The sequence below is a fragment of the Aotus nancymaae genome, unplaced genomic scaffold (genome assembly GCF_030222135.1).
Source record: "Aotus nancymaae isolate 86718 unplaced genomic scaffold, 86718_ANA_hifiasm-v0.15.2.pri h1tg000012l, whole genome shotgun sequence".
Classification (NCBI taxonomy): Eukaryota; Metazoa; Chordata; class Mammalia; order Primates; family Aotidae; genus Aotus; species Aotus nancymaae.
In genome coordinates, this window is record NW_026988423.1 from 15,380,007 (window position 1) to 15,396,132 (window position 16,126).

Below are 16,126 nucleotides of genomic sequence, written 5' to 3' on the forward strand. Positions count from 1 at the left end.
ATAAATATGCTGATATTCATGACTGTTATTTTTTTCAATAGAAACCTGAAACCTAAAGAAAACAAAGAAGATAGTCTGCTGCTTGCACAAACAGCAGAGAGGTCTTTCTTTAGTACAATGGACTGACAAGGAGCATAATTTTTGTAAGGATATAAAGTTATGAAGGACTTTGACATAGAACAAAAGATTACTGGATGTATTCAGTGGAAAATAAGGCATCTAGCATAAGCTTTTGGGTTTTCTGCTTCTATGCGGCCCTAAGATTTTTCACAAGAGCTATTTTACAACTCTGAAAGTTGTAAATAACTGATAGCAGTGCATCTAATACTTGTCTAAAGATGTGAAAATTCCTGTCTGGTGGAGAGACAACTGATTTATCTGTGCCCTTGCCCTGATAGAAAAGGTCACTTTTGTTTGTGTTTATTTGCAAATTCACTTTAGCATTTATGATTCAAATATATAATATGATTTCAACTTTGAAATCCTCTTTGAACTGGTTGTAACATCTTACTAGTTCCCATAAATGATTTATATATTTCACATTTATATTTGCATGAGAGTCATAATTTTACCTTTTTCAAAGAAATCATCTTTAACAGCTTATAGGATATATAGCATTTTAGACAACTAGCAACAAAGTTTGGAATTTGATGCTCACTATCTTAATGGTTTACACCAAACTATATAATGGAAGTGGAGATAATATTTTGTTAAATGGCCTTGGTTTCTGGTGTCTTCAGCAGCAGTACTATGTTCTTCTACTGGTGAAAGATATAGATGATTCATATTTGAAAATTGCTCAAGAAAAAAAAAACTGTACTAAACAAGCACATGCAAGCAAATAATATTGAGATTCTTGAGTATTCACAGAACTAGAAAGACTACTTTTTGTTAATGGACATTTCTTTCCTATTATCTTACAATGCAGGAGACATTCAGGAATGGGGTAGTGAGTTCTACCAGCAATTTCCCTTTGTATGAGTAGAGACAGTACATGCTTTGTGATCAGACTTTACTTTGCGACTCCACTTTTCCTTGACACTTTTCAATAAGTTAACTGCCTCTCTGCTGTGCTTCTACAACGCTCTACAGGTATCTATTCTAGCACTGATTGTACTGCATTGTAATTCTTGGTTTTTCTACCTACTTTACCAGACTGTGAGTTCTGAGAAGAGAGAATAGGTCATTTTCTCTGTATGATTTCAGTTGGTGAGTGAAATACATGAGGAGTTGTCTGATGAGTAAATATTTAGTTAAATATTTACTAAAATTAAGATCATAAACTGAAGATCAGGTCTACAGTGTTATCTAGTGGACTAATGGATTTCAGCTCCTATCAGATTCAGCTATACGGAAGGTATACAATGTTCAAGTATAAGATTCAGGAGAAAAACAGTAACAATGACAGGCTAGCATAAATCTATTTTTGATCTGGCCCACATGGATATGACTTTGATAGCTGTCATTATTTTAATAAATAATCTCGTAAAACGTTTTTAAAGCATTTTTGAGACATGACCAAATTAGAGTAATTACCTTTGAACAGCATTTATTTTTTCTTCATCATTTCCTTGATCCATTACAGAGACCCAGTGATCATAGAGATCTGATGAAAAAATACTTCCTGGAATATTTCGCAGAAAATCCTTAAATAGATGGAAAGACAAATATTTCAAGTCATTATCCTCATGCCAAATATGTATTAGAGAAAGTAGAAGACATTTTGTTGAAAAGTTCCCTTAAATACTCTCTTCTGTGAACTACATGGAGCTCTGCATCAACTCTCCAGTGACTTGGGGACACAGAAATATGTACTCTGATTTTCTTTTATATATATATATATATATAAAATTGCACTTTAGGTTCTGGGGTACATAGAACATGCAGGATTGTTGCATAGGTACACACATGACAATGTGGTTTGCTGCCTCCATCCCCCCATCACCTATATCTGGCATTTCTCCCCATGTTATCTCTCCCCAACCTTCCTACCCCCTGCTGTCCCTCCCCTAGTCCCCTGCAACAGACCCCAGTGTGTGATGCTCCCCTCCCTGTGTCCCTGTGTTCTCATTGTTCAACACCCGCCTATGAGTGAGAACACGTGGTGTTTGATTTTCTGTTCTTGTGCTACTAGCAGAAATCATTGGGATAACTGAAATCTTCATTATGGTAGGAAAATAAAGGACAACCTGTTTGGCTAAAACCTCCTGTCTGCATACATTTTAGCAAAGTAGTACGACATGACAAGGTCTGGCAGTAAACCATCCTAAATTCTTTTTCTCCTGTCCCTTAGATGGCTAGTTCAAGGAAATGAACCGAGGTGTCTATTGAAGTTCATAGTCTGGTAGTCATCATTCAGTCATTCTATATGCATTTATTCATATGTGCCAAGCACTATTTATTTAAGTTGCTAGGGATGAAGAGATGAATAAAACAAAGTCTCTGTTATCTTAGAACTTTATATTCCAGTGGTATTAGTGCACAGTTGCATCAAGAGGTACTTAAGGTTTCTCCCTGTAGTCCCTGTAGAAAGGCTCTCATATATTTGGGGAAAGAGAGCATTTCAGGTAATGGCTGGGTTCTAGAAGCTTGGGCAGCACAACTATGCTTGATGTACACTAAATAACATGTCCACAGAATATTATCCTTTCCTTGGAGACCCTATTCTGCTGAGACCATTGGCAGGGCTGAGTGTGGTAAAACTGAACTATGACATAAACAGGATATAACCAAAGGCATTTGTTGTTTGGCTTTTCTTTACAAAAAGCTTAAAAACAACTAAATTTGGTTCTTGTCCTGGTCCTACAGAGTTGATTTGAGGCCAACTGTCTCTCTTGTTTTTGGTGTGGCATTACCAAGGTCAAGCTTGCAGTCTAATCTCCACTTTAGTAAACTTTAGGCAGAGTAAATTCAGTACCGTTTGAGCACTGTACCCATGGTTGGCTACCCTCTTGCAATTTCCTGCTTACAACGTAAGGAGAGGTGAAAGTCTGCAATTGGGCAATTTTAACTCTTGCTGGAAAACCAAATCAATAATTTTATCTATGTGTCTTACTGAAGGCAACACACAACTTGTTGCTTAGACATCATGTTTATAATAGTAATATAGAAGCTGTGGTAACTTCTTGTTACAATTAGCTGATTATGTGGGCATCTTCCCCACTTGCTTATGAGCTCCTCTAGGGTAGGGGAAAATCCTTACCTTTTTTGTACATGTCAATGCCAAGCACGGTCCTAGCCATAGTAGAGGTCATTAGTGAACTGCTGCTATATTGCATATGGCCAAATATTAATGGGAGCCAAGAGAAGGTCAATCAACTGTAACTGAGATTTTAAGATAATCTGAAAAGCTTCTTTGTAGTCATGTCACTTTATTACCATACCTTTTTTTTTTTTTAAAGAATGTTTAACAAGAAGGAAGATTAACTAATTCAAAGTCTTCTTCTGTTCTATTATATCTTCTAGCAGAAATGTACCTTCGTGCTTGTGATTCAGGTATATCATTACAAAAGTTACCTCTTTTTGGGTAAAGTTATTGAATTTTCAGTTACAAATTAATTTTAGCTGCTGCACCCACTTTAGAAGTTAGATTTAGAAGAGGCAAAATCTGTTATTTCAAAATGGGGTAGGGACAATAGCTCTCTTTTAAAATCTCAGTGGAAAACACACTTATGATCTGTCTTGAAGAAAAACATCATTAAATCTTAAACCTACACTTGAAAGATAATAACTCGTAACATCTCAATGAACTCTCCCACAGCTGGAATAACAAGTTACGAAATACAACCACCATCACAGCTGAGAAGGATGTGAGAGCGATTCTAAACTGCAATCACTAACTCACAGCACTTAACTGAATGTCTCCTCTCCTCCAAAACCAGAGCCAAGGCCATCAGCAGAACCCCAAAATTCATTTGGGATGAGATACTGCAGAATTAAATATGAACTTTTCCTTAAAGGTCTGATGGATCAAAGTTACAGCGTTTCAAGCAATTTTCATCCAATTATAGTTTGAAGAGTTAAGCTATAACTTACTTAAACTAAACTTCTATTTAAGCAAAAACAGCATAAGTGAAAAATTACAGGAAAACTTAAGTACCACTTCAAAACAGACTTAAAAACAAAAAACAAAAGCTCAAAAGCTTTTAGTAAAAATTATCTCCCTTTCTGCAACCACTTGGAAGAAAATGTGGTAAAACGTATGATAAACTGTTAATTACTTGGAACTCATTTAACCAGACTCTTCAATCATTTGGATCATTTTTTGTCTTTTGCTTATTTTTGGACAAATATTTCTGCAATTTGAAACATAATTTAACTCTTCCAGAACCACACTTCTTTGCAATAGTATCAACAGTTTAGCAGAAAATTTTAAGAAGTGTAGTGCTATGAAGAATAGCATAGAATTTTTTTTTTCCTGCAGACATTCTTGATCATTAAATAAATTTTTTTTTTAAACACAAGCTTTACTTTTGTAAATTAAGAGACATATATAAAAAAGAAAAATTTATCATGCATACAAAACCTTGGCATATATATCTGGCTAAGTATACCATACATATTTGTATTGTGTTCCAGGACTGAGGAGTAATCATAAACCCTGTGCAAAACAGATGAGATAACCTTAGCTTGAGTCCTCCAGTTCTCTTGCATATTTAATTGCAAAAATCTATAGCAGGATTTAAGAGCAGACATGGCTTATTTATAAAGAAACAGCTGATTGTATGTAAAGTCATGAAGTGACATTCCATAGCACCTGGCCACTCAGATGGAGTATGGGTAAGCAAGAATCTTCTTCACCATATTTTCCCTAACTTGGTTTTCACATTTCAGCCTGAGATACAGGCTGGGGCCTTGTCTCGACCCCTAGCTCTAGTGCATTCCAGTTCTTTGGGAAGTGGGAGCCTGATGCAGGTCTGTAGAAGATACTGCTAGGGTCAAAAGCTCTGCTTAAAGCTGGTTGACTCTAGGTTTTCCAAAAATGTAGAGCATTTCCAAGAATGTGGAGTAGAAAACATTTTAGAACTCTATATCTCTGTAACTATGGATGTGACTTACGTAACAATGGGTAAAGTGTAAGAACCATAAAGAATGCCAAATGTGGTAAAAGTAAAAGAAAACATAGATGCTGAAGTCACTCCTACTCTGCTTTTAAAGTAAAATGCATTAGGCCAATGTGGTGGCTCATGCCTGTGATTCCAGCCCACTGGGAGGCTGGGGCCAGTGGATCACCTGAGGTCAGGAATTTGAGACCAGCCTGGCCAACATGGTGAAACTCCCTCTCTACTAAAAATATAAAAATTAGCTGCATGTGGTAGCACACACTTGTAATCCCAGCTACTCAGGAGGCTGAGGCAGGAGAATCACTTGAACCCAGGAGGCGGAAGTTGCAGTGAGCCAAGATCATGCCACTGCACTCCAGCCTGGGCGACAGTGAGACCCCGTCTCAAAAAAAAAAAAAAAAAAGTAAAAGGCATTAGGGGACAAGGGAAGGCATGATGATTATGTAAATAAGTGAAATTTTCAGTGATCTCAGCAATCTTTTATTTGAATTGTGAGGCAAATGTTTATTATGGCAAACTTCTGTAACTATTTTCAAATGTTTAATAAATGTTTATATTTGAAAACTGCCTTCATTAAGTAGTGAGATAGTGAGGAAATCATAAGCAGGATGTCTGTTTTAGTATACATGTGTTTTTTGATTTTTTTAAACAAATTTTTATTTTTTACATGGGGTGGCAGAAGTAAAGATGAGATTAGTGTGGGAAAAAAAATTTAAAAAGCATATGTGATATGTCATGTCATCAGTGGTAGCTTTTAAAGTCTAATGTTGACTTTGTGAAATGTTTTCAAAACAATTTTTAGTGTTAAAAATTATGTTAAGTCTATTATGGGTCTTTGCAGATAGAAATAATGCTCATAATGAAAAAGTAAAACAAACACCCTATCTTTCTCTAGAGCTACACCATGGGGTGGATAAGGAGAGGACTCTTCTTACCTTTAAGACAGATGCTATCACAAAAATAGATTCACAGTCTAGGTGTACTTCAACTCCAGAATTCAATTTCTCTTTTAGTTCTCTGCAGGATTTCACATTGGCCGATTGCCTGAAGATGCCTTTGGTGAGGGGTCCTTTTTGATTAAGAAAGAAAAGCATATCCTATGGGGAAGCAAAGGAAAATAAACAAAATGGCACTTCACATACACAAGGGACTGTATACTTGCCCTCTTTGGATGCCAGAGGCTAGGGTGTGCTAGGGTAAAAACACTGAAGGATTGGAGCTAAATAAACAGCTGGAAAAATTAAAGTCACCTTTTTGGAGAGTAGAATGGTGGTTACCAGGGGCTGCTGGTGGTGGTGGTGGTGGTGGTGAGGTTGCAGAGATGTTGGTCAAAGGATAAAAAATTTCAGTTAGGAGGAATAAGGTCAGGTGATCTATTATATAACTTAGTGATTATAGTTAATAATAATGCATTGTATTCCTATGCTCAGAGAGTGAATTTTAAGTGTTCTCTAATTTTGCTTTCTATCTGTATGTCCTCTGCTTACAGTGTAGAAAGACAAGCAATCTATGGGATTCAAAACCTACTTATGCCACTTAGGTACTGTGTAACCTTGAGTACAGTACTGAGGCTTTAAAAAAATTTGTAAAGTAGGGATGGGATGATGACATGATAATAACTATCCCCTAAATTTGTTGTGAAGAATAAACAATAAGGTGGCTAGACAAGTGTCTAGCATTTATAGATGCATAATATAGTATAAAATGCCATACATCGAATATAGTGCTTGAAGGATACTAGAGACTCAATAAGTACTGCTTAGCATTGGTTATTTAAAATATCAACTGGAGATGATATAAACTCAGTAGCTTTCATCTGACCCACTCTATATATAAAAGATAAATAAATGCCAGGGAATGTATCTTTATGCGTGAGCACTTGAAATAGAAATAAAACGGATTTAAAAACCTAAGTATAAGTTTGAGTAGCTTCTGCTGCTACAATGATAAATGAAGACTTTCAGAACAATGTGACGTTCAAGACAGGATTTGTGAGGAATAATATGAATTCTTGGTCTACAGAGCAAATTCTACTTTATCTGAGCAGGCTTACATGGCTCTTTCCTGAAATCAGTAGACTAGATTATCTCTTCCAGTTATGTCTTCCTTATGATTTCACAGTGAAATCAGATTTTGTTATTTGGAAGAATAATAATGAAGATTCTTAGCCAAAGACAGTGGTGTCTATAATTTTTCCATATGGGCACAGATTTACCTCTCAGATCTCTCCTTTCCCAAATACGCTTTCCCATCAGTTGACAGACCAAAATGAGCCTTACCAAGACAGGTTTGGGCAGATTGTCGTTCTCACAAATATTTGGCAGAGAAATTCCAAAGAGCTCTCCTGGCATAGGTGATGTTGGCGATGTGGGCAAGTTGTCCAGGTGAGTGCTAGAACCTCGCCAGAAGGCCCAGTTTATGATAGATCTTCTCCTTTTAAATGTCTTATGACCTGAATCTAAGGAAGAAGTGAGCTTATTAGAAAAATGAGTTTCATTCACTTAACCTTATTTCTAATTCTATGGTATGCTTGTTGCTATGGCTCAAACAGAAAAAAATGCTTATAGATGGCTTTTGTAATTGATAATTCAACCTATAAAATTTCATTATGGTATCTTATAAATGAAGGGCGGATCAATGAAGGAAGAATCAAACGTTTGGGTTCTTCTCCCGTCCAGATTTTGGACATCACTGGTCTGTTTACTTGAGTTTTGGCACTACATTTTCAAAGGTGAAAGACAGACTCCCTTATTGAACTGTAACAACTAAAAGCAAAAAGTGTTTCATACGAACACATTTATTTTCCCGTTTTAAAGATGAGATTAAGCATATGAAAAGGTTAAGACTGTAGTTAAATATTGAGAAAAAAGAAAGTGTGAAAAGGGGTAAGGGTAAGGGGGAGTAGGAGTAAGAGAAGGACAAGATGAAAGAGAAAAGGAGGAAGAAAGGGAAGAAGGAAGAAGAGGGGGAGAAGAAAAAGGAGAGGAGTTTTCTCTGTTAAGATGTTCCTTAGAAATAAAGAATGCTTTATTATCTGATGTCCTACTCTCCTTTTGAGAACACAGACAGGAAGCTAATGTCCTAAAGATTTTTCCTTTCTTTGCAACTGCAGACTTTTGTGTTTCCTTTCAGTTCCTGACTTTAAAGTATGTTCAAGGCAGCATGGATGGACACAAACATGAGTGAGACTTGCCCTTACTGATGAAGTTTATAATCTAATAGGGATAAATAAAGAACTGGTCAGGGTGGGGAGAAAAGCAAATATGTTAATAATTATAATGTCATAAGGTAGGAGAAAAGTACTAAAAGCATTCAGAGTAAAGTAAATCACATCTTCTCAATAAGAGGGAGGGGGTGATCCTGGGGGTGTTTGCATTTGACTCGGATTTTGAATGAACAACAGTTTAACAGAGTATCTGGCATAGTGCCTCCATCTAGTAAGTACTCGCTAAACCATTATTAAACAATAATTGAAACTGAGAAGGGATTTAAGCAGAAAAAGACAACATGAAAAAAATAGGCAGAATAAAGGTCAACAGTTAGGTATGGTTTTATGCCATAGTGCCAAAATGTTTTTGGTGCCATTTGTGTCTATTTAATATGAAGTTAAACAGGTTTTCTTATGATTTAATACATAAAAACCTCTTTGAGGTTCCACTTTTAAAGGTAGCTGACCTCTGTCCCCTCTTCCCAATAGATACACACAAGTAATAACTATAAACTCTGGAAAACCAACCAAAATACACCTAGTTGAAGGCACTAAAGAGCAACCAAAAGAAGGTAGATACTAGAGGTAAAAGTGGGACACTTGGATGAAGGGAATGGCATAGCACTGGGTGAGTTTTCAAATCTTACAGCTTTTAGGCTGAGAGCAGGCCCCAGGTTAATGGGGGTGGCTAAAAGTTGAGAAGAAACCTGTACTCTTACTGGCTTGAAGAACTAGAGAAGGGAGACAGAGGTACCCACAGTTGGAAAGCGAGAGGGGGATACCAGAAAGAAGAAAACCTGATAGTGGGAGCCCTAAATTTTTTAAATTCTGCCCACATCTCTGGCTAACTCCTGAAGCTTGCATTCATCAGGGCAGATTCAAAAAAGCTTGCAATTAAGGTTGACAGAACTGAGATTTGAGGAGCCATAATGCCTAGGAAGTGCCCACTCATGGTCTGATTCCCTTTTCTCCAGTGAGAGTGCATGGGAATTGGTAATTAGACTGGCTGTGTGGCACTGTTCTTTATGACACTAAACTAAACTTACCCAGAGATGATGTTTCCAACATTCCCTGATAATACTCAAGGACTGATCTTTTCAAGGAGAACACAGTTGTCTTGTCATTTCAGTCGAAAGACATGTTAATTCCAAAGAAGTCTTCTATATTGTTTGGATATAATATATCTTAGCATTTTATTTCCTTAGAATAACCTAGTTAACTAAATATTTTAAAAGCCAAGTTGTGGGAGGATAAGTAAATAAGCAACATTTTACCAAATGGCCTTAAGATCATCATCCACACTTTACTTTCTTGAAAAACAGCAAATGCATCAATATACACACACACAGGTATGTAAAGCTCTTTGGCTCTAGAGTCAGGAGCCTATCTGGATTCCCAGTTCAGACTCTTATTTGGACCAAGTTACTTAAACTCTTTTCTTTCCTCAACCTTAAAATGAAAAGGATATGACTTATCCCTCAAAGGCTTACTGAAAGGATTGTATAGGACAATCTATGAAAAGTACTACTTTGTTACAGTGATCTTGGTGAAAGCTGCCGAGATACTAATCTCCTCCACACAAAGAAGACACCCTCTCTGCACCCACTCTCCATGTGGTTTCACAGCCTTCAGGAGCTATCCAGATATGAAGGAATATCAATATTCCGCTTAACTAAAGCAGTTTCTTCCTGCTCTGACATTCTCAACCTCCATTATAAAAAAACAAAACAACAAACAAAAACATAAAAGGAAACTAAACCTTTTCTGAAATCCAGGAAGGGGTTCCTGTATGTCTAGCAAGGTCAATCTGTGCAAATGTGTGTTTAATATGTATGTAAATATATACGTTGAGTACTTATGCTCAGTCACAAATGTTCACATTTACCTGATTTTATTTAATTATTATTATTTTTTTAGAGACGAGGTCTCACTATGTTGCCCAGGCAGGTCTCAAATTCCTGGGCCCAAGCAATCCACCCAACTCAGTCTCTCAAAGTGTTGGGATTACAGCATGAGCCACTGCACCCAGCCCTGATTTTATTATTTCTAAAACAATCAAAATAAAAACTTATTTGATTTTTTAGCTTTCACACACTTAACAAGAATGCTCTATCAAAAAGTTACAAACCCAGCTACCCTATGAGTGTTGACAGAGGATAAAGTAGAAATTGAGTTCTTTATCATAAATACTTTCAGCTGTAGCCATGCCTTTTGATATACACGGTATTCAACCTGAGAGTTTAGGTTTCCTCTGGGACTGAGAGAAAAAAATTTCATTAAAGTCTACTTTCTTATAAAGCTTTTAATGCACAGATCTTACTTTCCAAATGTCACAAAGGCTAATGAAAAAACGTGCTATTGCTGTAAAAAATATGAGTGATGAAAAGGTAAAGCAAACTAAATTCAAATAAATCTAGCTTTCCTAAATGTGCCTGGCAAGATTCAAGTTAGCATATTTTTCATGCTTAAATTAGAGAAATGAATGTTAAAAATTACAGTTCTTAAAACTTTTTGCTTATATAACAAGAATCACAAAAACAAAAAAATGTTAGAAATTCTACTCTGGCCACATAATTCCCCAAATCAAGAATATCCCCACCTTTTTTTTCTAGAGTAGAAAATACAGAGGAGAATACTGGAACTACAGGGCAAACAAATAGAAAAAAAGATGTATCTCATATTTTACCATCCACTGTAAAAGTTCAATTCCAGTTCAGCCCTGGGTCTGAAGCAGATGTAGAACCTACTCTGGGCATAGAGTTGTGTATTCAGGTCAGACTGGAACTCCAACAGCTACTTCAGACCACACTCAGTAAGATTCCATTTAATTCCAGAACTCTTCCACTCCACTCAAGTTTTTCCATACTAGAGTTGAATAAGGCATTCAGTCTTTCATTTAATTTCTACTCTGTTCTATACACTAGACTAAGCCCTGGGATGAGTTCCCAGGTCTTAGGAAGCTCATTGTCTAAAGAGACAAGTAGATTATCTTAACAGATAATCATAATGTGATTTTTTGGTGTTACACTAGAGATACGTCTAAAGTGCTACCTGTCTGAAGGAACAAAGATTTCCTAGAATTAATGATGACAGCAGTGGGCTGTCCGGAGCAACTGCTGCCACTGTACCAGCTGCAGCAGGGAGGCATGGCCAGGGCTGCATGCTCCATGGAGCTCGCAGGAGCTGGGGACAAGCCAGAGCCCTGTCCCTTCTGAGTTGGGGTGGGAGGTACCCGGGTGCCACAGCCCAAGCCATGGCTATAGACCCTGGCATCCCTGGGCTCTCAGGACCTGGAAGCAGGTGGAAGCCCTGCCCTCCCAGGTACAGCTGCAGCCACCTAAGTTATAGTTGCAGACCTGGGCTTCCCGCTCCATGGAGCAGGCAGGAACCCTGCCCTCCCAGGAGCTGTAGCTGCCCATCATGGCTACAGAATGGGCCTCTCTGTGTTCTTGGGTCAGGGGATATGGGAACAGGCAGGAGCCTTGCCCTCTCAGGTGCAGCTCCAGCTGTGCAAGTCATGGCTACGTATCCAGGCCTCGTGCTCCATGGAGCACGCAGGAGCCCGGTCGCCCCTTCCCCTCCCACAGCTGTAGCCAACCAAACTGCAGCTGTAGATACAGGCATTTCTGTACTCTTGGAGGCCCTGGAAGGCCCCCTGCTCTCACAGGCTCAGAAGTGCCTGCTACCACTGCCTGGCTTCTCCCAGCTGTCAGCACCTGCTCTGATCATGGTGCAAAGTTGGGCGAGCCCAGGTGCTGTTGTAGCCCAGTTGGGTGTGCACACACTTGGGTAGTGCTGACACACTAGCACCCTGCTGCCATGGCCCACTCTGGACTTTGGGTGCCAATGAGCATAGGAGGGAAGCCAATAGGGGCCAAAGCAGCTCAGTGCTGGCCTGCAGATATGCCTTGCACCTACAGCCTGGGCACCATGAACAGCAGCAGGAGGCAGAAAGGTTCTTGGACAGAAGGGGCTAGGTCCCTGGTGAGGCCTTACTTTCAGGCCAGAGAGGGCCTGAAGGCTGGGGGCTGGGCTGCCAGTCCTGTGGACCGGAGTGGGAACTTGTGGTGCCTTTTCTAGGCCTGCGCATGGCTGCCAATGGACAAATCAGTGAGCACTTCCTCCTCTCTGAGGCCCATAAAATCCCCAGGCTCAGCCAGAGCTGAGCAGATATCCAGACAACCAGCTGCAGAAAGGACTATCCACTCCAGGGCCTCCAGAGAGGAGCTACCCACTCCAGGGCCTCCTCTCTGGGAGCTGCTACAGATGGTAAAACAACTAGCTACAGAGAGAAGCTACCCTCTCTGCTAGGAGCTGAACACTGGATGGTACAAACTGCCTGCAGAGAGAAGCTACTCTTTCTGCTAGGAGCTGAACACTTGATGGGACACTCTGGCTGCAGAAAGGAGCTGCTCCCTATGTGTCTCCTCTGAGTTGTTACATTGCTCAATAAAGCTCCTTTTCATCTTGCTCACCCTTCACTTGTCTGTGTACCTCATTCTTCCTGCTTGCAAGACTAGAACTTGAGACCCGCCGAATGGTGAGGCTAAAAGAGTTGTAACACAAACAGGGCTGAAACATGCCCCTAGCTCACCACATTGTGGGTGAAGAGAAGGAGGTAAGAGCTGTAGCCCTTTGGGAAGCCCAGACCTGGTAGCTCCCTAAGCAGGGCTGTGACTCCCACTTTGGGGCCCTGCAGTTCTTGGCATCTCCAAGCTTCCAGGCACCACTGTGTTCCCTAGTGCCAGCCATAGAAGCTACTGGTAGTGTGCCTTGTCTGGCTCCAGCCTCACAGAGAGCCAGCACCCATGCAGGCACCTGGAGCTGTCTGCTCCACTGCAGCAGCTGGTATGTCTGACTGTGTGCAGTGGCCAGGCCCCATGATCACTCACACACCCCTAGCCACTCCATACCTGACTTGCCTCTGGCAGGCATGGGATCCCAGCTGGTAGCAAGAGCCAGCCAAGTGAAGCCTGCAAGGCCGAGTGGGTGGAATGAGTCCAATGGCCTGAGCAAATCTTGGGCAAATACATCACGGCCCACAGAGGTTTCCAGCTAGAAAAGTGACACCCCCAAGGTGTCATAACAGTAACATGTAACAGTAACAGTAACCTGTAACAGTAACATGTGAGTTGGGGCTTGAGGTCAGAAATTTGGATGTCTATATCTTGAACTTCTACAATGAACACTGGAGCTTTCCCACTGGGGACCAACCATCCCAAAGAAGATTTACAGATCTAAGTCTCAGAGGGGGTCTTCTAAAAGATCTATTGCTGTTGTGTTTTCAGTGTAAGGCTATTTACTAGAAGGCCTTGTCTACACTGAGGGAGAAATTTGAAAAACAGACTGGGAATGACTATGCTCACTGATAGTTATGCTGGTTAACAGGGATATATTCTAAAAGCTAATTAGAGAAAGCTTAATTTAGGTGGTTTAAAAATAAAATACTGGGCCGGGTGCGGTGGCTCAAGCCTGTAATCCCAGCACTTTGGGAGGCCGAGGTGGGTGGATCACGAGGTCAAGAGATGGAGACCATCCTGGTCAACATGGTGAAACCCCGTCTCTACTAATACAAAAAATTAGCTGGGCATGGTGACATGTGCCTGTAATCCCAGCTACTCAGGAGGCAGGAGAATTGCCTGAACCCAGGAGGCGGAGGTTGCGGTGAGCCAAGATCACGCCATTGCACTCCAGCCTGGGTAACAAGCGAAACTCCGTCTCAAAAAAATAAAAATAAAAAAAAATAAAATACTGTTCTCAGACAATATTCTAATAGAAATAATTAGATTTTAATGCCTTGTTTCCAGGGGAGAAAACAAGACATTTTCCACAAAGGTGACCATGCAAAATACCCATTTCCTAGGACTAAGCAATTTAAGAATTTATGAATTCTGTGGATTTTAAATATACAGGCCACAAACAAGTGTGAAAGATTCTGACTATAACAACTGGAACTTGGTAAATAAGGCAAAATTCTCTATGTTTATACTATATGCTGAAAAAGAAGTATTAGCTCATTTTTCCCCATTAGAAGTCAGGTTAATAGCTGGTATATATGTGAAGAAGGAAGCACGAAGATACTCTCGCTCAAATTAGAACATGACAAAGATGTAACAGGCAAAAGAATAAAGACAAGCCAAATAAGATGGCTCTGTTACTTGTGTGAGCTCTGTTATAAAGTCTGGTAGAATACTGAGACTTTAGCTGGAATGTTTTTAATTATGTACATTTTAATCATTCAATCAGAGGGCACAAACTATGCTCCCTGGACCAAATCTGGCTTGTCACTTCCCTGTGGCTAACCTGTGAGCTAAGAATGGCTTTTACATTTTTAAAAAGTTGAAAAAAATCAGAATAATGTATAGTAACACATAAAAATTATATGAAATTTAAATTTTAGGCTGAGTGTGGTGGCTTATGCCTATAATCCCAGCACTGTGGGAAGCCGAGGTGGGCAGATTGCCTGAGGTCAGGAGTTCGAGACCAGCCTGGCCAACATGGTAAAACCTCATCTCTACTAAAAATACAATAACTGGCCAGGCATGGTGGCAGGCCCCTGTAATCCCAGACACTTGGGAGGCTTCAACCTGGGAGGCAGAGGTTGTAGTGAGCCGAGATTGCGCCATTGCACTTCAGCCTGGGTGAGAAGAGTGAGACTTTGTCTCAAAAAAAAAAAAATTCAAATTTTCCTGTCTAGAATAGTTTTACTGGCACATGACCACACTCATTCATGTAATATCTATGGCTGCTTTCACTTCACACTCAATGGCAGAGTTAAGTGGCTGTGACAGATGGTATGTGATGTTCTCATTACTTTGTACTGTTTCTCAGCATACTACAAATTGTAGTGACCCTGTTATATCTTGACTGTTTCAAGAGCCACATGTATCATGATACTACAACATCTTATCTTTTTAAAATACTTATTATGTAAAAACAATAAAAGAAGAGAAAGGTGGGACTTCTAATGTTAAATTTTTAAGGGAAAGTGAAAAGCAGATAACTTTGTTATGGAACTAATGGCAAAGTTTAAATGTTTACTGTGAAATGAAGTAAAAGTTGTGGTTACAGAATATATGTCAATGGTTAACAGACCAATGGTTAATCACAGTGGTCCCAATTCACAAGAAAACAATGGATCAGAAAAAGAATATTTAAAATGAAATGTATCATTACTGCAGAATTCCCTCACAAAAATAAAAATGAGGCTACAATAAAAGTTAAGTTTCTGAGTGGCTCATTTGTTAGCCAACCAAGGAAAGCCATTTACATATTTACCAATGGTGAACTGATTAAAACTGTGTGCTTGCGGTAGATTAAGAAAGAGTCCAGAGAAACTTGATTAAAGATTATCAGCTTTTTAGTAAGAATAGATGATTGAATAGTTGAGGGCATTAGGAGTAATATCACTAGTAAACTAAAAAACAAGGCAAGTGACTTTCCTTGGTTCTTGATGAGGTGACAAATGTTACCAATACCACTAAGTTGTTTAGTCAAGAAGTCAATGCTCAGTTTGAAGTAACTGAAGAATTAACCTTGAATAGTCTGCATAGAACAACTATGGGTAAGAATATTTTCAAAGCATTTGAGAAAACAATAATTCAGTACAACCTGAAGTAGAATCTGTTAAGATGTGTTATATTTCATGGTGGTAGGGATCGATCCAAGATGGCCGCTTAGGAGGAAGTCAGAATTGCAGCTCCGAGAGAAGGCGCAGAGGGTGAGTGGACGCCGCATTTCCAGACGGACTTTTACTGACCACAGACCAGGAGATTCACAGGAGGAAAAGCCCCACAGGTCGCCAGCACCGCTGGTTTGAGCGGAGTGGCCGCTCAGCCTACGCCCTGGAGCGGGG

The 16,126-nt window shown here is 39.5% G+C and overlaps 1 protein-coding gene across 3 annotated transcripts in view; it reads right to left on the bottom strand.

Annotated features, from left to right (window-relative positions):
• ARHGAP20 (Rho GTPase activating protein 20) overlaps positions 1–16,126 on the bottom strand; it is a 143,963-nt gene that overhangs the window by 7,396 nt on the left and 120,441 nt on the right. For all 3 annotated transcript variants that reach the window (XM_021671115.2, XM_021671116.2, XM_021671117.2), the window contains exons 10-12: positions 7,343–7,521; positions 5,999–6,160; positions 1,537–1,646 (exon numbers count right to left, since the gene is read on the bottom strand). In XM_021671115.2, coding sequence (XP_021526790.2) covers positions 1,537–1,646; positions 5,999–6,160; positions 7,343–7,521 — 451 coding nt within the window. The remainder of the gene's footprint in view (positions 1–1,536; positions 1,647–5,998; positions 6,161–7,342; positions 7,522–16,126) is intronic.